The sequence below is a fragment of the Capricornis sumatraensis genome, chromosome 1, assembly GCF_032405125.1.
Source record: "Capricornis sumatraensis isolate serow.1 chromosome 1, serow.2, whole genome shotgun sequence".
Classification (NCBI taxonomy): domain Eukaryota; kingdom Metazoa; phylum Chordata; class Mammalia; order Artiodactyla; family Bovidae; genus Capricornis; species Capricornis sumatraensis.
The window spans coordinates 13,329,059-13,349,336 of record NC_091069.1 but is presented as its reverse complement, the minus strand read 5'-3'; the positions used below and the strand labels follow the sequence as shown (position 1 = coordinate 13,349,336).

The 20,278-nt window shown below is 40.9% G+C and overlaps 2 protein-coding genes across 2 annotated transcripts; both read left to right on the top strand.

Moving 5' to 3' along the window:
• The first annotated feature begins 303 nt into the window (after window positions 1–303).
• On the top strand, window positions 304–1,245 carry LOC138078250 (olfactory receptor 1J4-like). The gene has a single exon (XM_068970900.1). The coding sequence runs from the start codon at window positions 304–306 to the stop codon at window positions 1,243–1,245; it is 942 nt and encodes a 313-aa protein (XP_068827001.1).
• Window positions 1,246–10,762: 9,517 nt separating this feature from the next.
• LOC138079248 (olfactory receptor 1J4-like) lies at window positions 10,763–11,701 on the top strand. Its single transcript, XM_068972122.1, has one exon. The coding sequence runs from the start codon at window positions 10,763–10,765 to the stop codon at window positions 11,699–11,701; it is 939 nt and encodes a 312-aa protein (XP_068828223.1).
• Window positions 11,702–20,278: the final 8,577 nt, after the last annotated feature.

Sequence of the window (20,278 nt, the reverse complement as noted above, 5' to 3'; positions counted from 1 at the left end):
TGGTGTCTCCACTATGTTAAAAAAATGAACTCTCCTGATTTCTATTGAAGAGTTTGATGTTTGCTTTATTGATGTTTGATTGATGTCTCCAAGTGAATGTTTCAATGTTCAGATAGATTCCATTTTCATTGTTCTCCCCAGACTGGATGAGCCTCAATGTGTGAGCAAAATATGGTGAGATTTGCCTGTATATTGACACAGCCACTGGGAGAAATTGGTAATGTATGGTAAATGCTATGCTCAGTATATCTAAGTTCCTGACATTTCCTACTTTCATTCATTCCCAGCAGAGATAAGAAGAGCATGAGGCCTGAGAATCAGAGCCACGTGTCCAAGTTCCTCCTCCTGGGGCTCCCCATCCGGCCAGAGCAGCAGGGCATGTTCTCCGCCTTGTTCCTGGGCATGTACCTGACCACGGTGCTGGGCAACCTGCTCATCATTCTGCTCATCAGGTTGAACCCTCGCCTCCACACCCCCATGTACTTTTTCCTCAGCCACTTGGCCCTCACTGATGTCTCATTTTCATCTGTCACTGTCCCTAAGATGGTGATAAACATGCAAAACCAGGATCAATCCATCCCCTATGCAGGGTGCCTAGCACAGATGTATTTTTTCCTACTTTTTGGCTGCATTGATAACCTTCTTCTTGTAGTGATGGCTTATGACAGGTACGTGGCCATCTGTCATCCTCTCCACTACACCACCATCATGAGGGAGGGGCTGTGTATATTTCTACTGGCTGGATCCTGGCTCCTCTCTTGTGTCAGTGCCCTGTCCCACACCATCCTTGTGGCTCAGCTGTCCTTCTGTGCGGACAACATCATCCCACATTTCTTCTGTGACCTTGTTGCCCTGCTCAAGCTCTCCTGCTCAGACACCTCTCTCAATGAGCTGGTCATATTCACTGCAGGGACTGCAGTTGTCATTCTTCCACTGAGTGGCATCCTGGTCTCTTATGGTCTCATTGGGGCCTCCATCCTGAGGGTCCCTTCTACCAATGGGCTCTGCAAAGCCCTGTCCTCCTGTGGCTCCCACCTCTCTGTGGTGTCTCTATTCTGTGGAACCACTATGGCACTGTACTTTTCCACCTCATCAGGCAAGTCCAATGACACAGACATGATTGCCTCACTGATGTACACAGCGGTGACCCCCATGCTGAACCCCTTCATCTATAGCCTGAGGAACAGAGACATGGAATTGGATCTGGGAATTCTTTTCAGAAGCAATAATCTTTTCATCCAGTGAGAATCACCTAACCATGTTCTTTTTTTTTTTTTTTACCCACTGACCTTGTCAGACATATCCTCTTGAAAAGTTGTATGTTGACCACACATGTCTCTAGCATCTTCCCAATTGCCCTTTAAGTGGTCTCAATGTTATTGGATGAATTCCTTTCACATTAGTCATATCTACTGCCCATTTATTCTTCCATAATCCTCAATATGGCATTGCCTACAACACACATGCAACTTGTGGTCTTCAAAGCCCCCAACTCCTTATTAGTCAGATATGTGACTTATTGTTCTGAATATGCTGCACTATTGTTTTATCTTCCTGAAAAAAGACTTCAGATAACAACACACACCAACCATCACTCTCAAAAGGAAAACATGATGCTGACATTTTATACTTCTGTTTTAACGATGAAACCAGGTTTGTTTTAGGCTAAGATTAGATGCATGAAACACAATTCTATTTTGGACCAAGCTATACATATTCGTATCCTGAGTTTCTGATCTCGAGGTGGTAGAAGGTCAGGATTCTCAAATATGTTATAGCACTTTACTTTTCTATGGGGAACATTTGGAATCTCAAGCAGAACCAGTTTAAGTTTTGTGTAATATTCTTTTCCTAGGTTAAAGAACCGTCCTTAGTAATAGGTGATGTAACTTTTCTTTATAATCTGTAGTTTCTATCTGTTGAAATAAATGAGATATAAACCAACTTCATATTTCTTCTTTCTTGTTTAGTGTTTTCTGGAGCTACAAATATTAAGTTTCTCACGTTCAGTTTTAGTAAAGTCCAGAATGCTTACCTTCGCAATGCAGTATCTAGTTATAAAGTACTTTTTATGGTTTGCTAAAACGGAAGTAAACTAATTTTACTGTGGTTCTGACAATAGGGAACCACAGAGTAGTCAATCAAAATGCCAAATTTCCCCATTCTAGGAAAACTATAATTTTTCCCTCTAAATTGGATTTTGTGTTGAGAACAGCCTTCGGCTGTCTGATTAATTTTAGTCTGGGAAAATGAGTGTTGTCTTTTTCCCAAACAGAGGTCTCACTTCTAATAGGGAAAAATTAAATGCACAAATTTACAATTTTTGCACACAAAAATATTTACTGCATGGCACTATATACCAGGCAATTTTCTACTTTCTGGGAATACAGGTTTAAAAAACTGATCCCCTTTTAGACTTTTTATTACAGCACTCCTGGTTCTGCTCATCGCACTCCTTTTTTTTTCATAGCGGTTTTGAACTAACACACCATAAGCTTCACTTATTTTTTAATTGTTGTTTTTAATTGCTTCTTTACTGGAATGTGAGCTCTATGGAAGGTGGTTTTTGCATCTGAAATAAATCCTAAGTTTTGCTTGTAGGCAAAGGCTTCTGTGAATAATGGAGGCATAAAAAGGGAGGGCAAGCATGCTGGGGATGGGATTCATAATTTAACATTGTATGGTCCAGGACGTAGAGCTTCTTGGAAAGATAACAAGCAAACAAGACATTAGTGAGGACAGGTAAGCCAAACAGGGCGGGTATCTGGGTAAAAGTATTCCAAGCATGGACATCCGCACCTAGAAATACTCTGAGGTGAGAGGGTGCCTGGCCTGTTCCAGGGACATTAAGGGACCTGTACAGCTGGACATGGCTGAGTTGGGTAGAGAAGGTAGGCAATAAGCTTAGAGATTATCAGAGGGTCAGATTTGTAGGGCACTTAAGGTTATAGCAAGTGTATTAGTCAAGGTTCACTAGGGAAATAGAACAAATGGGGTGTGTGCGTGTGTGTGTGCATGTGTGTGTGCACGCGTGTGTGTAGAAAGAGTGTTATTGGAATTGGTTCATGTAATTGTAGACACTAGTAAGTCCAAAGTTTACAGGGTCGGTTGGCAGCCTGGAAACTCATGGAAAAGTTATAGTTTGAGTCTGAAAGTAGTCTAAGAATAGACTTGCCTCTTTTTTCGGTGGGGGTGGGGGCAGCACGGTGTCACTTTTTCTCTTAAGGCCATCAGCTGATTGGATGAGACCCACCTGCATTACGGAGGACAATCTGCTTTATCAGTGTCTGAGAATTGAAATGTTAATTTCATCCAAAAAAATAGCTTCATGGAAACATCTAGAGTTGTATTTGACCAAATATCTGGGTCCTGCAGCCTAGCCAAGTTGACACATAAAATTAACTATTATAGTGGACTTTCTGGTTTTCAGTCTGAGGATTTGGGAGCCCTGATGAAAAGGGATTCGATAGAGAAATAACAGGACCACACCTGTTTTTTTTTAATTGTTTCTTTAAAAACACCGATTTGGGGGTAATAAACTTTGTATGTCTAATGTACACTATTTGACTAATTTTGACATTTGTGTACACCCATAAAACTATCACTGCAGACCATGAAGATCATGAGTTCTCCTGGCACCTACCCTACGTTTCTCTCTGCTCGTCTCACCTGTCCTCAGGGGAAACACTGATCTGTTTCTGTCACATGGATTAGTTTGCATCTTCTGGGCTTCCCTGATAGCTCAGTTGGTAGAGAATCTGCCTGCAATGCAGGAGACCCTGGTTCAATTCCTGGGTCGAGAAGATCTGCTGGAGAAGGGATAGACTACCCATTCCAGTATTCTTGGGTTTCCCTTGTGGCTCAGCTGGTAAAGAATCAGCCTGCAATGCAGGAGACCTGGATTTGATCCCTGGCTTGGGAAGATCCTCTGGAGAAGGGAAAGGCTATCTATCCACTCCAGTATTCTGGCCTGGAGAATTCCATGAACAGTATAGTCCATGGGGTCACAAAGAGTAGGACATGACTGACTTAAAGAAAAAAGAAAGGAAAAAAAAGAAATTAATTTAAGTGGAATCATACAGTCTATATTCTTTTCTTGCTGCCTTCTTTCACTCAGTGTAAGCATTTTGAGATTCATTCATGTGGTACTGTATATCAACAGTTTATTTACAAAAATTGGTAATAGTATTCTACTGCATGGATATACCACAGCTTTTTTGATGGATATATGGGCTATTTCCAGTTTTGGCTATTAAATAAAGTTGTTATGAACATTCTTGTATAAATCTGTATAGATGTATACATTCTTCTTCTCTGGACAAATGCCTAGTTCCATGGTAGGTACAATAACCTCAAGTTGCAAACTTCCAAAGATGCAAATGTGTCCCTTTATGTAAGTTTTTATATTGTAGTATTGTCCTTTTCAAGGTACTGTTCTATAAGATTAAAAATGTCTTCTTTACTTTTTTGTGTTTGTTTGTCTTTTATGTATTATTTGTGTGAAAACTATTATAAACCTATTACAGTACTGTACTCTACAGCTGATTGTGTTAGTTGGGTACCTATGCTAACTCTGTTGGACTTGTGAGCAAATTGAACTAACAAATGCACTCTATAACAGTGAATCAGTTATATGTATATCCACTGCTTTAGATTCTTTTCCCATATAGGTCATTACGGAGTATTGAGTAGAGTTCCCTGTGCTATGCAGTAGGTGCTTATTAGTTATCTATTTTGGTATATGTTTAGCTTTTAAAGAAAATTTCAAACTGTTTCATACTTTCACGAGCAGTGTATGAGTTACAATTCTGTCATACCTTCAGTGACACTTGATAGCAGTGGTCCTTTCCATCTAGCCATTTCCATTTTAGCCATTCTAATAGGTGTGCAATGGTGTAAACAAGTTTATAGATCTGGAGTCACTTGATTGGAGGGATATCTGGGTTTCTGTGAAAAATAACCCTGTAACACTGGGTCTTTTCTGAACTTCATCATTCTCCCTAACTCTGTGCCTGATTTTTATCAGGCACTTTTGACCATTTATCTCCTATTCATTTTGCATTAATAATTTTTTTTCTGCACCACTCCTACTTGGGTGTGTATTTCACAAAAGGGATATCTGTTGATATTATTCATTGTTATGTCTCCAGAGCATGTGTTAGTGTTTACTCTTATGAGAGCCTTAATGAACTGTGGTGTTGGAGAAGACTCTTGAGAGTCCCTTGGACTGCAAGGAGATCCAACCAGTCCATTCTGAAGGAGATCAGCCCTGGGATTTCTTTGGAAGGAATGATGCTAAAGCTGAAACTCCAATACTTTGGCCACCTCATGCGAAGAGTTGACTCATTGGAAAAGACTCTGATGCTGGGAGGGATTGGGGGCAGGAGGAGAAGGGGACAACAGAGGATAAGATGCCTGGATGGCATCACTGACTCAATGGACGTGAGTCTGAGTGAACTCTGGGAGTTGGTGATGGACAGGGAGGCCTGGTGTGCTGCAGTTCATGGGGTCGCAAAGAGTCAGACACAACTGAGCGACTGAACTGAACTGAACTGAAAAAACGACCTAGTATGCATGAACTCGGTGATAAAGACATTGACAATAAACCTTAATATTTGTCAAGCTTTCAATAAAACTCATTTATGCATCCTTCAAATTGACATGAAGAGAACAATTATTACTTCTAGTTTGAAGGAACTGAATCTGAGCTCTCTGATAACTTGCCCAGTCTTGCTCTCTTACTAGGGGGAGAGCCCTGAGTCTCTTTCAAAGTTGTACATTCATTTCCCCTACTCCTGAACAAGGCACAGACTATACCCTAGAGAGCCTCACAGAAGAGTGAGAAGACCTGTACATTTTAAGGGACTTTGTGTTCCAACGGAGGCCTGTGTAGATGTTAGGAAGCCTGCAGAAAGAAGCTTGCTGAGATCGTAAGGACTGTGTGTACCATACATCAGTAGAGAGAAGCTGAACTCACGATGCAGAGGCCACAGGGAATGGGGGAACCTCTGCCTCCCAGCTGAGACTTGTCCAGAAGCCCAAGGTACCAGTGACTTTAGGGACAATTTCTCCTGTGGCTCCAGGTAGAGCTCAGCCCCTCTGCACTCCAAGTATACTCCCTCCTGAGGGGCCAGGAGAAAGCTGGGCAATTAGCCCCCAGTTGACTGTTTCTCTAGTCAGGGATTGGTGGCTGTTTCCCTCTGGGGTTTATTTTTGATGAGTCAAAATAGACCTTCTTGCTTTTACAGACTCTCATGTCTGTAAAGGTCCTCAGGCCACCAAGGTTTGCTCTTTTTCTTTGGATGCTGGGTCTTTTGGGCAGAAAGTGAGGATTCAGGTAACAGAAAGAAGTGGAAGGTATCTGAAGGTAGCTCAGGAGGAGCCCAGAAATCTCCACAGTCGTGCATGTGTGTCTGTGTGCAAATGTGTGCATCTGTGACCATGAGGGACATTGCATGTATCTGTGTATGTGTTGTGTTGTATAACTATGTGTGTTTGTGTAACTGGATTTCCAGAGAAGCTGGAAATTTCCTATCAGTGTGTGCTCATTTGACTTGCGTTCTTTGCTTGTGTGCTGTGTGTAATACCTTCTGCATGGCTCATGATTCAAATATGAATAACCTCTTGGACTGCAGTGTCTGTGCAGAGGATGCTTGAGAGCTCTCTCTGTGTAGCTGAATTGTACATGTGCCTTTTGTTTGTGAGTTTTCCTGACTCACATCCTGACTGTATTCACCTATTAATAGTTTGAGTGTGTGTGTGTGTGTGTGTGTGTGTGTGTGTGTGTGTGTGTACAATTGTGCTCAGTCATGTCTGACTGTTTGCAACCCCATGGACTGTAGCCCACCAGGCTCCTCTGTTCATGGGATTTTCAAGGCAAGAAAGTTTTCTCTACTTTCCAGATATAAATAAACACTGATGGACTGAACAAAATTGAAGGCAAGTAAAAACCATTTACAGACTAAAGGACTGCAGGAATATGAGTGTTGACAGTTATCTGAGTAGAAGACTCCATCAGATCTTGAAATAACACATCTTAAGTTCCTGGCTATTTTCTCTAACTAAAGAGAGACAGAGAAATAGTAGAGTCATAGGAATAGATGTTCCAATAAATTAAAAAAAAAAACACAAGAAATGATTGTGACTATAGAAGCTACCGTATGAACAAGCTAGCTTCCTACTCCTTCTGAGTGTGTTGACAATGAAGTTTAATAACACCTACCTCTTAGGACTGTTGAAAAAAATTAGTGAAGCTATTATCCAAAAATGTATTAGTCTGACATAGTGTTCATTAAATGTCAATAATTATCCAGTGTGAAGATCAATATTGGGGAATCATGAATGGTCAATCAGGCAACTAAATTCTAATAGACCCTTCCAATCCTTCAGTATCTCCTAGCTCTCAGATCCCAGATCTCAGGTGTCTTCCTACCTGTGAACACCCAGATCCGAGTCAACAGGAAGCACCAGAAATGTTTGAAGATACATGTACAGAAGGATGGTTTATTTCTTGACAAGAAGATAAACAAGACAATTAGTGATCAAAGGGAATATTTCAGGCAAAGATGGGCTCAATAAATAACAGAAACAGTATGGACCAAACAGAAGCAGAAGATATTAAGAAGAGATGGAAAGAATACACAGAAGAACTGTACAAAAAATGTTTTAATGACCCACATAACCATGATGGTGTGATCACTCACCTAGAGCCAGACATCCTGGAGTTTAAGTCAAGTGGGGTTTAGGAAGCATTACTCTGAACAAAGCTAGCAGAGATGATAGAATTCTGGCTGAGACATTTCAAACCCTAAAAGATGATGCTGTTAAAACGCTGCACTCAATATGTGAACAAATTTGCAAAACTCAGTAGTGGTCAAGGCACTGGAAAAGGCCAGTTTTCATTCCAATCCCAAAGAAGGATAATGCCAAGTAATATTCAAACTACTGCACAATTGCACTCGTTTCATATGCTTGCAAGGTCATGCTCAAAATTCTCTAAGCTAGGCTTCAACAGTACATGAACCAAGAACTTACAGATGTTCATTTGGATTTAGAAAAGGCAGAGGAACCAGAGATCAAATTGCCAACATACGTTGGATCATAGAAAAAGCAACAGTGTTCCACAAAAACATCTACTGCTGCTTCACTGACTACACTTAAGCTTTTGACTGCATAGATCACAGTAAAAGCTATGGAAAATTCTAAGAGAGATGGGAATACCAGATCATATTACCTGTCTCCTGAGAAACCTATATGCAGGTCAAGAAGCAACAGTTAGAACTGGACATGGAAAAACAGACTGGTTCCAAATTGGGAAAGGAATATGTCAAGGCTGTATATTGTCACTCTTCTTATTTAACTTTTATGCAGAATGCCAGGCTGGATGAAGCACAAGCTGGAATCAAGATTGCCAAGAGAAATGTCAATAACCACAGATAGTCAGATGACACCACCCTAATGGCAGAAAGCAAAAAGGAACTAAAAAGCCTCTTGATGAAAGTGAAAGAGGAGAGTGAAAAAGCTGGCTTAAAACTCAACATTCAGAAACTGAAGATCATGGCATCTGGTCCCATCACTTCATGGCAAACAGATGGGGAAACAATGGAAACAGTGATGACTTTATTTTACTGGGCTCCAAAATCACTGCAGACAGTGACTGCAGCCACGAAATTAAAAGACACTTGCTCCTTGGAAGAAAAGCTATGACAAACCTAGATAATGCATTAAAAGGAGAGGCATCACTTTGCTGACAAAGGTATATATAGTCGAAGCTATCATTTTCCAGTAGTCATGTATGGATGTAAGAGTTGACCCATAAAGAAACCTGAGTGCCAAAGAATTGAACTTTCGAACTGCGGTGCCAAAGACTCCTGAGAGTCCCATAGACAGCAAGGAGATCAAACCAGTAAATCCTAAAGGAAATCAACCCTGAATATTTATTGGAAGGACTGATAGTGAAGCTGAAGCTCCAGTATTTTGGCCGCCTGTTGGAAAGATCAATTCATTGGAAAAGATTGCTGGAAAAGATCGCGGGAAGGAGGAGGAGGGAGTGACAGAGGATGAGATATTTGGATAGCATCATCAACTCAACGGACATGAGTTTGAGCAAACTCTGGGAGATAGTGAAGGACAGGGAAGTCTTGTTTACTGCAGTCCATGGTGTCGCAAAGAGTCAGACATGACTGAGTGACTGAACAACAACAAAAATATGTTCCCCCAGGGAATTTATCCCACTAATAGGATCCAAACTCAGAAGTTCACCTTAGGAGTGTGAAAGCTCAGATAGATGCAAATTGTAGGCCAGTTTCTTGGTCCTTGTGCTGATCATCTCATAATACTGTTTTATTAAGTCCCTGAATTTGTTACTGGGTTTTAAGATACTTATCCTGTCATAAAAGTAATCAATAAAATTTTGTATGTATCTTATGCAGGATTCTGCTCTTCAGTCACTCAGTCAGTTCAGTCAGTCAGTTCAGTCGCTCAGTCGTGTCCGACTCTTTGTGACCCCATGAATCACAGCACGCCAGGCCTCCCTGTCCATCACCAACTCCCGTTCACTCAAACTCACGTCCATCTCATCCTTTGTCGTCCCCTTTTCCTCCTGCCCCCAATCCCTCCCAGCCTCAGAGTCTTTTCCAATGAGTCGACTCTTCCCATGAGGTGGCCAAAGTACTGGAGTTTCAGCTTCAGCATCATTCCTTCCAAAGAACACCAAGGGTTGATCTCCTTCAGAATGGACTGGTTGGATCTCCTTGTGCGCCATCGCAGCTGCCCGTGCTTGTGTGCCGTCACAGCCCTTCTGCTCTTAGATAATTAATTAACTAATTAATGTGCATTGAATTACAGCCCTCTGATTAACTCTATGAATGTGTGATGTGTGATATTGGTATCTTAGCATTACAGAGGCACAGCAAGAGGCTGAGAGTGATTTAGCATCGCAAGTCATACAGCTAGAAAGCAGTGGGGCCAGGATCGAGCATGAGGAATCTGGCTTCAGGTCCATAACATTAGTCAGTCCTTTGGCAGGTGTTCCTTAGAAGGTTAGTATCCAGACAGAAGAGGCCCTGTGCTCCCTGTTTATTCCGATATCTTGACTCATCTGATAAAGAATCCACCTGCAATGTGGGAGACCTGGGTTTGATCTCTGGGTTGGAAAGATAGCCTGGAAAAGGGAACAGCTACCCACTCCAGTATTCTGGCCTGGAGCATTCCATGAACTGTATAGTCCATGGGGCCACAAAGAGTCAGACTCAACTGAGCAATTTTCACTTTCTAGTCAAAAGCTTAGTGCCAGAAACATGGTTAATTAAAAAGAAAACCAAAGAGTGAATTTACTCTGGTCTCCATCCAAATTAATCTATTGAGCATTGAGGATTTGTCACTTGCTCTGATAGCACTAGGTGATAAAAGAAATTTAGGAGAAAATTCTTCTTCTCTATGAGTAAGTTAGAGACCTTAGTGTGTATGTGTGTTAGTCGCTCAGTTGTGTCTGACTCCTTGCAACGCCATGGACTGCAGCCTGCCAGGCTCCTCCATCCATGGGATTTTCCAGGCAAGAATACTGGAGTGGATTGCCATTTCCTTCTCTAGGGTATCTTTCCAACCCGGAAACCGAACCCAGGTCTCTCGCATTGCAGGCAGACTCTTAGCTGTCTGAGCCACCAGGGAAGCCAGAGAGACCTTAGTGTGGCAGCCTTAATCACAATATCAAAGCTTCTGACCTTTTCCCCTCTCCTTCATCCTCAGCAGACATGAGAAGACCATGAGGAAGGAGAACCAGAGCAGCATGTTAGAGTTCCTCCTCCGGGGGCTCCCCATCCTGCCAGAGCAGCAGGGCATATTCTTTGCCCTGTTCCTGGGCGTGTACCTGACCACAGTGCTGGGCAACCTGCTCATCGTCCTGCTCATCAGGCTGGACCCTCGCCTCCACACCCCCATGTACTTCTTCCTCAGCCACTTGGCCTTCTCTGACATTTCCCTTTCCACTATCACAGTTCCAAAGATGCTGATGAACATGCATACTCAGCAACAATCCATCCCCTACGTGGAGTGCATTTCCCAGATGTATTTTTTCATACTTTTTGGCTGTCTTGACAACTTCCTTCTTGCAGTGATGGCATATGACAGGTACGTGGCCATATGTCAGCCACTTCACTACACCACTGTCATGAGGCAGGAGCTGTGTATCTCCTTGGTAGCTGTGTCCTGGTTCTTCTGTTGTATCCATGCCCTGTTGCACACCCTCCTCTTGGTCCAACTGTCCTTCTGTGCTGAAAATACCATCCCCAACTTCTTCTGTGACCTCCCTGCCCTCCTGAAGATGAGCTGTTCAGACATTTCCATCAATGAGCTGGTCATCTTTACTGAAGGAGGAATGCTGTTCATCTTGCCTCTGAGTAGCATCTTGGGCTCATATGTTCGTATAGGGACCATCGTCCTGAGGGTCCCATCCACTAAGAGACTCTTTAAAGTCTTCTCCACCTGTGGCTCCCACCTCTTTGTGGTATCTTTGTACTATGGGACACTTGCTGGTGCTTACTTTTTCTCCTCATTATGGAACTCCAATGACAAAGACATAATTGCTTCAGTCATATATACAGTGGTTACGCCCATGCTGAACCCCTTTATCTATAGCCTCAGAAACAGAGATATAAAACAAGCCCTAGAAATATTTGTCTTTAGGGGTAACTTCTTCAGATGAGAATCACTAAATCCTCTGTTTACAGTCTTGAGCACAGTGATATATATCTTCTAAAATTATTGTATGGTTGGCAACTCTGCGAGACTTCAAATGAACATGCATTCTGCTTTCATGTTGTTGTTTAGTTATTCAGCCGTGTCCAGTCTGTGCAACCCCCTGAACACCAGCATGCCAGGCTTCCCTGTCCTTCACTGTCTCCCAGAGTTTGCTCAAACTCATGTCCATTGAGTCGGTGATGCCATCCTACCATCTCATCCTCTGTGCCCCCTTCTCCTCCTCAGTCTTTCCCAGCATCGGAGTCTTTTCCAATGAGTTGGATCTTTGCATCAGGTGGTCAAAGTATTGGAGCTTCAGCATCAGTCCTTCCAGTGAATATTCAGGGTTGATTTCCTTTAGGATTGACTGATTTGATCTCCTTGCTGTCCAAGGAACTCTCAAGAGTCCTCTTTAGCAGCACAGTTCAAAAATATCAGTTCTTCAGCACTCAACATTCTCTACAGTCCAACTCTCACATTCATACATGACTACTGGAAAAACCATAGCTTTGACTATATGGAACTTTATCACCAAAGTGATGTCTCTGCTTTTTAATATACTGTCTAGGGATAAGGCAATAGCACCTCACTCCAGTACTCTTGCCTGGAAAATCCCATGGGTGGAGGAGCCTGGTAGGCTGCAGTCCATGGGGTCGCGAAGAGTCGGACACGACTGAGTGACTTCACTTTCACTTTTCACTTTCATGCATTGGAGAAGGAAATGGCAACCCACTCCAGTGTTCTCGCCTGGAGAATCCCAGGGATGGGGGAGTCTGGTGGGCTGCCATCTATGGGGTTGCACAGAGTCAGACACGACTAAAGCGACTTAGCAGCAGCAGCAGCAGCAGCAGCAGGTTTGTTACAGCTTTTCTTCCATGGAGCAAGCGTCTTTTAATTTCATGGCTGCAGTCACTGTCTGTAGTGATTCTGGAGCCCAAGAAAAGAAAGTCTGTCACTATTTTCATTTTTCCCCATCTATTCACCTTGACATGATAGATCCAGCTGTCATGTTGTAGTGTTGTTAATATGCCAACAAAGTCCAGTTTGTTACTTGGATTTTTAAATATTCTTAACTTTATTTTTTCTGTTTTTCCATTGTGTCATAAAATATGTGAAAAATCTTATGCAAAACATTTTTATACTGTGTTGTTGAGGACACACAGATTGAGCACCATGATCTGCTCTTGGTGGACTGATTCTTCTATGTAAGGTATGCTGAAATTGGATGCATTGGCTTCAAGCTGGTTTTGAATGCCTTATATAAACTCCAGGTTCAATGACAACATGCTAGTGGATTGAAACCAGTCATAATTAGGGAGAATTACACTTTTATCAAGCTCCAGGAGTTGATGATAGACGGGGAAATCTAGCATGTTGCAGTCCCTGGGGTCGCAAAGAGTCAGACACTACTGAGCAACTGAACTAAACTGAATGGAACACTACAGAAATTAGCAAATGCTACAGATCAAGTCTCCCTTACAATAGAGAGCCATTTTTATTCATTTAACAAAACACCACTGCATTTATAATTAGGAGACATTTCTCTTTAGCAATGGCTCCTTATATAACATCTCAGTTACTTCTTCTGATGTTAGTAAGATATACTAATTTTCTTTCAGGGCTTCCCTTGTAGCTCAGTCAGTAAAGAATCTTCCTGCAATGCAGGAGAAAGGGGTTCGATTCCTGTATTAGGAAGATCCCCTGGAGAAGGAAATGGCGATCCACTCCACTACTCTTGCCTAGAGAATCCCATGGACAGAGGACCCTGGCTGGCTACAGTCCATGGTGTTGCAAGAGTCAGACGCGATTTAGTGATTAAAACATTCCCAGCTTTCTTCTGGTTAGTGTTTACGTGGTATTTTTTCCATCACTTTGCTTGAAACTTTTTAAAAAAATTAATTAATTTATTTTAATTGGAAGCTAATTACTTTGCAATATTGTAGTGGTTTTTGCCATACACTCACATGTGTTGCCCATCTTGAACCCCCTTCCCACCTCCCTCCCCATCCCATCCCTCAGGGTCATCCCAGTGCACCGGCCCTGAGCGCCTTGTCTCATGCATCAAACCTGGACTGGCGATATAATTCACATATGGTAATATACATGTTTCAATGCTATTTTCTCAAATCATCCCACCCTCACCTTCTCCCACAGAGTCCAAAAGTCTGTTCTTTATATCTGTGTCTCTTGCTGACTCGCATATAGGGTCATCGTTACCATCTTTCTAAATTCCATATATATGCGTTAACGTACTATATTGGGGTTTTTCTTTCTGACTTACTTCACTCTGTATGATAGGCTCCAGTTTCATCCACTTCATTAGAGCTGAATCAAATGTCTTCTTTTTAATACCTGAGTAATATTCCATTGTGTATATGTACCATGGCTTTCTTATCCATTTGTCTGCCGATGGACATCTAGGTTGCTTCCAAGTCCTGGCTATTGTAAACAGTGTTGCAATGAACATTGAGGTACATGTGTCTTTTTCAATTCTGGTTTCCTCAGTGTGTATGCCCAGCAGTGGGATTTCTGGGTCATATGACAGTTCCATTTCCAGTTTTTTAAGGAATCTCCACACTGTTCTCCATAGTGGCTGTACTACTTTGCATTCCCACCAACAGTGTAAGAGGGTTGCCTTTTCTCCACATCCTCTCCAGCATTTATTTTTTGTAGACTTTTTGATAGCAGCCATTCTGACTGACGTGAGATGGTACCTCGTTGTGGTTTTGATTTGCATTTCTCTGATAATGAGTGATGTTGAGCATCTTTTCATGTGTTTGTTAGCCATCTGTATGCCTTCTTTGGAGAAATGTCTGTTTAGTTCTTTCGCCCATTTTCTTTTAATGTCTTTATCTGTTAAGTGTTAGTTGCTAGCAGTGTAAAGTTGAGTTTTGCTTTTTATACATGGATTGACAATCATTGTATTTCTGGAGAATTTATCTCTTCAGTTAAGTTCAGTTAGCTGCTTGTCGTGTCTGACTCTTTGAAACCCCATGGACTGCAGCACACCAGGCCTCCCTGTCCATCGCCAACTCCTGGAGTCTACCCAAACTCATGTCTATTGAGTAGGTGATGCCATCCAACCATCTCATCTTCTGTCGTCCCCTTCTCCCACCTTCAATCTTTCCCAGCATCAGAGTCTTTTCAAATGAGTCAGCCCTTCGCATCAAGTGGCCACAGTATTGGAGTTTCAGCTTCAACACCAGTCCTTCCAGTGAACACTCAGGATTGATCTCCTTTCGGATGGACTGGTTGGATCTCCTTGCAGTCCAAGGGACTCTCAAGAGTCTTCTCCAATACCACAGTTCAAAAGCATCAATTCTTTGGTGCTCAGCTTTCTTTATAGTTCAACTCTCACATCCATATAGGACTACTGGAAAAATTTATCTCTTAACATCCAATAATAAAGGATAGAATGTATTTGAATTTATATTGTCTGTTATTTCTATATGTTTTCTTTTTTTTTTTTTCTGCATCATGTGTCAAAGTAGGATCCTAGTTCCCCAACCAGGGATTGAACACATTTCCCCCACATTGGGAGCACAGAGTCCTAAGCACTGGACTGCCAAGGAAGTCTCTGTATTTCTATAAGCTTTCTAACTAAGACATCTGATTTCCTATTTATTGTCTCTTCTCTTATTCCCTTTTGATTAATTAAACATACATGTTATTTCATTTCCTCCTCTATTGAACAATTAATCATATATTATTATTATTATACAATTCTTTTTCTGTGCTTTGCATTATGTAGAAATTACGTCTTACTTTCCCTTAAAAATTTTTTCATTGTAGTATAATGTGAGTGTGTACTCAGTCACTCAGTTGTATCCAACTCTTTTCAACCCTATGGACTGTAGCTTGCCAGACTCCTCTGTCCATGGGATTTCCTAGGCAAGAATACTGGAATGGGTTGCCATTTCCTTCTCCAGGGGATCTTCGCAAGCCAGAGATTGAACCTGCATCCCCTGAGTCCTCCAGTTATTTGCAGGATTCTTTACCACTGAGCCACCTGAAAAGCCCATTGTAGTATAATGACACAACATGAAATGTACCATTTTAACCATTTGAAGTACACAGTTAGATGGCATTTGATACATTTATCAGTGTTATCCTATTCTAGGGCTTCAAAAGAAAACTCTGTGGAACATCAGTGCAATTGAATACTTTTCAGCTATGAAAAAATAATGACAAAGATACCTATGAATCAATGTGAAGGGATTTCCAAGCTATATTATTAACCCTGTGGCAGATTAATGTTGATGTATAGCAAAACAAATACAATATTGTAAATTAATTAGCCGCCAATTAAAATAAATAAATTTATGTTAAAAATAAATAAATGGAAAAAAGAAACATAAAAGAGCATCTATATAATGCTACTTCTCATGTGAAAACGAAGGGAAGCTAATATTGGGTTGGCCAAAATATTTGTTTCTATTTTTCCATAAGATGGTATGGAAAAACCAAATGAATTTCTTGGCCAACCCAATATATAAATGTAACTTCTCACTGAGCAAGAAGCACAGAAAGAATAAATCAGAAACTAATGAGACTGTTTACCTACAGGATGTGGGTGGGAATGAATAGAAAAAGATGAGGAGATGAGTATATTCATTTGTATAATTTGACTATGTTATCTTTTACCTACTAAAAAATAAATAGAAGATAATGGAAAATAAAGCAAAGTAGAATAAACCAAAAAATAAGCTTAACTATATTTCAAATTAATACCATAATCAGACTAAAGGGGAAAATAAATTAAGTAATTATCAAACACATAATTTTGTATATAAACACTAAGTAAGTGTTTGAGGGGAAGTTAGTTTGTCATTAACAGTGGTTTGAGTTCAATATTCTGAAATTACTTATATTCAAAACTTTATCAAATTAATAAACTTATTCTGGAAGAAGGAGTAATTCATCAGTTGGGGAAGGATGCCATGTACATGGAAAAGGAGAGGCTGGAAAGAACTCTTTGGTGTCAACTTGAGCTCATGAGTTTTAATATATCTAAACAGGCTGAAATTTTATACTCCATATCAATATTGGTTCCCATCCCACATTCTTTCTGTCCCACTCCTGACCTATCTCCTATGGGTAACCGTTCCTTCACGTTTATTAGATCCTAGTTCATTTTTATCAAGGTTGTTCTGGATTTTGTGGGTCTTTTGTGGTTCTATATGGATGGAATAAATGGTAACAGTGGAGTGTGTGCTCTAATACAATTGGAGATCAGTGGTATGGGACTCTCAAAGGTTAATACTGCTCTGTCTGGACCGTACTGTGATATATGAGGAGGCATTGCTGAGTTCATTGCTGAATTCTTCAAAGGTCAAGGGCATTCACCTCTTCTCCTCCTCATGAGCAGGCAGAGGAGTGGCTAACATGTTAGTGACATTAGGGACACCTTCTCCTGGGACTGCTGTGGCTCAGCCCTTTAATTTAGGCTAAGATTAGAGGTGTGAAATATGGTTGTATGTTGGATCAAGCTATACCTTCATGGGCTTCCCAGGTGGCTCTAGTGGTAAAGAAACTGCCTGCCAATGCAGGAGATGAGGGTTAGATTCCTGGCTCAGGAAGATCCTCTGGAGTAGAACATAGCAATCCATTCCTGTATTCTTGCCTGGAGAATTCCACGGACAGAGGAGCCTGGCAGGCTACAGTCCATGAGGTCGCAAAGAGTCGGACTGAAACCACTTAACAAGCATGCATACATGTACCTTCTCATACCCTGGGTTTCTGATACTCAGGTGGTAGATGGTCAAAATTCTCTAATGTGTTACAACACTTCACTTTCTATAATGAAATGAGCATTTTGGAATCTCAAGTAGAGTCAGATTAAGTTTTATGGAATATTCTTTTGATAAGTTAAAGAACCCTCCTTAGTAATAGGTGATATAACTTTTTATTATAACTTACAGTTTCTATCTGCTTAAGTAAATTAGATATAAACATTTAGAAATAAGTCCTTTATTCTTACTTGTCTAGTGTTTTCCAGACACAAATATTCAGTTAAGTTTCTAATTTTTACTTTTAATGAAGTCCAGAATGCTAGCTTCTCGCTGCAGAATCCAGCTAATAAAGTACTTTTGATGGTTTGCTAAAACTGAAATAGACTCTAATTTGATTGTATCCATGACAGTAGCAGACCACAGAGTAGTCAATCTGATTACCAAATTTCTCCATTCTAGGAAAACTATAATTTTTCCATCTAAATTAGATTTTCGTGTTGAGAACAGCCTTCTGCTGGCTGATTAATTTTAGTATGGGAAAATAAGGGTTATCTTTTACCCAGACATCACACTTTTAATAGGAAAAAACTAAACACATGAACTTACAGTTAATGCACACAAAAATATTTACTGCATGACTACTAGGTGTCAGGCAATTTTCTACATTCTAGGAATACAAGTTAAAAAAAAATTGATCCGCTTGTAGGGTTTACATTCCAGCTTGCCTGATCCTGCTCATTATGCTCCTTTTTTTTCCATAGTAGTTTTGAACCTTCCAACACACCATAAGCTTTACTTATTTTTTGTCATTGTTACTTTACTGGAAAGTAAGCTCTACAGAAGATGGGTTTTTGTCTGATATAGATAAATTCTAGGTTTGTTGGTAGGTAAACACTTCTATGAATAAAGGAGACTTAAAAAGGGGGATCAAGAGTGCTAGGGGTGAGGTCTGACTCTTTGCAACCCCATGGACCGTAGCCTGCCAGGCTCCTCTGCCCATGAAATTCTCCAGGCCAGAATACTAGAGTGGGTAGCTGGTCCCTTCTCCAGACAATCTCCCCAGCCCAGGTCTCCCACATTGCAGGCAGATTCTTTTCTGTCTAAGCCAATAGGTAAGCCCATCACAAAAAGGGGGTTCAAGAGTGCTAGGGGTGAGATTCATAATTTGATTTCACATGGTACAGGTAGAGTTCATTGAAAAGATAACATCCAAAGTTGTTAGTGAGGACAGGTAAGTGAGCCATGGAGCTCTCTGGGCAAAAGTATTTGAAGCATGGAAATTAGCACCTAGAAGTCCTCTGAGGTGAGATGGTGCCTGGCCTATTCCAGGGACACTGAGGGGCCTCTATAGCTGGACAGGGACAAGTAGGGGAGGGATGGCAGGTGGTAAGTTTAGAGATATCAGAGAACCAGATCTGTAGGGTACTTAAGGTCATAGCAGGTGTATTAGTCAAGGTTCTTTAGAGAAATAGAACGAATAGGGTGTGTGTGTGTGTGTGTGTGTGTGTGTGTGTGTGTGTGAAAGAGAGAGAGAGATTCATTGGAATTGGTTTGTGTAATTGGAGATGCTACCAAGTACAAATTCGGCAGCGTGGGTTGGCAGCGTGGAACCCATGGACAAGTTGCAGTTTGAGTCTGAAGGTAGTCTGGGGGCAAAAGTGCCTCTTCTTTAGGAGAATCACTCTTCTTCTGGTGGCTCGGTCAGCGAAGAGTCTGCCAGCAATGTGGCAGATTTGGGTTCAATTCCTCGGTCGGGAAGATCCCCTGGAGAAGGGAATGGCAACACACTCCAGTATTCTTGCCCAGAGAATTCCATGGACAGAAAAGCCTGGTGGGCTACAGTCCATAGGGTCATACAGAGTCAAACATGACTGAGTGACTAACACTTCCTTCAACTAATTGAATAAGGCCCACCTACATTATGGGGGACAATCTGCTTTAATCAGAGTCCAGATTGCAATGTTAATCTCATCCAAAAATACCTTCATGGAAACATCTAGAGTTGTGTTTGACCAAATAGCTGAGTCCTGCAGCCTAGCCAAATTGACACACAAAATTAACCATTCTAGTAGACTTTCTGGTTCTCATTCTGAGGATTTGGGAACCCATTGAAAGGGATTCAATAGAGGAAAAACATGGTCATACTTGATTTTATTATTGTTTCTTTAAAAGCACATGGATTTGGAAGGTTATAAATGGCATACAATAAACTTTGTATGTCTAAAGTACACTATTTGCCCAGTTTTGACATTTGTATAGCTCATAATGATTATGAATTTTCCTAATGCCTACCTTACTGCTCTCTCTTTGCTCCTCCCATCTGTCCCCAGGGAAAACACTAATCTGTTTCCACCCCATGGTTTAGTTTGCATCTTCTACAAGTTATTTTAAGAAGTTTATTTAAGTTTATTACAGTGTGTGTTCTTCATTCATTCAGCATAAGCATTTTGAGATTCATTTGTGTTGTACTGTGCATCAGTAGTTCATTTTTAAAAATTGATGAATAGTATTCCATTGTATGGACATGCCACAGATTTTTTTGATGGGTATGTGGCTGTTCCTAGTTTCTGGCTATTAAATAAACCTGTTATGAAAATTCTTGTATAAGTATATATATAGGTATATTCATTCATTTTCTCTGGACAAATACCTAATCATGCTAGGTAGTATATGTTGAACTTTTCCCTTTTTTTGGTACTTCTGTTTTTTAAAACATTTATTGGAATATAGTTTATGTTCAATGTGTTAATTTCTGCTGTTCAGCAAAGTGAATCAGTTATACATATACACATATCCTCTTTTTTTTTAAG

Coding starts and splice junctions, on each gene's coding strand:
- LOC138079248 (XM_068972122.1), top strand. CDS start 10,763: ATGAGGAAGGAGAACCAGAGCAGCATGTTAGAGTTCCTCCTCCGGGGG.
- LOC138078250 (XM_068970900.1), top strand. CDS start 304: ATGAGGCCTGAGAATCAGAGCCACGTGTCCAAGTTCCTCCTCCTGGGG.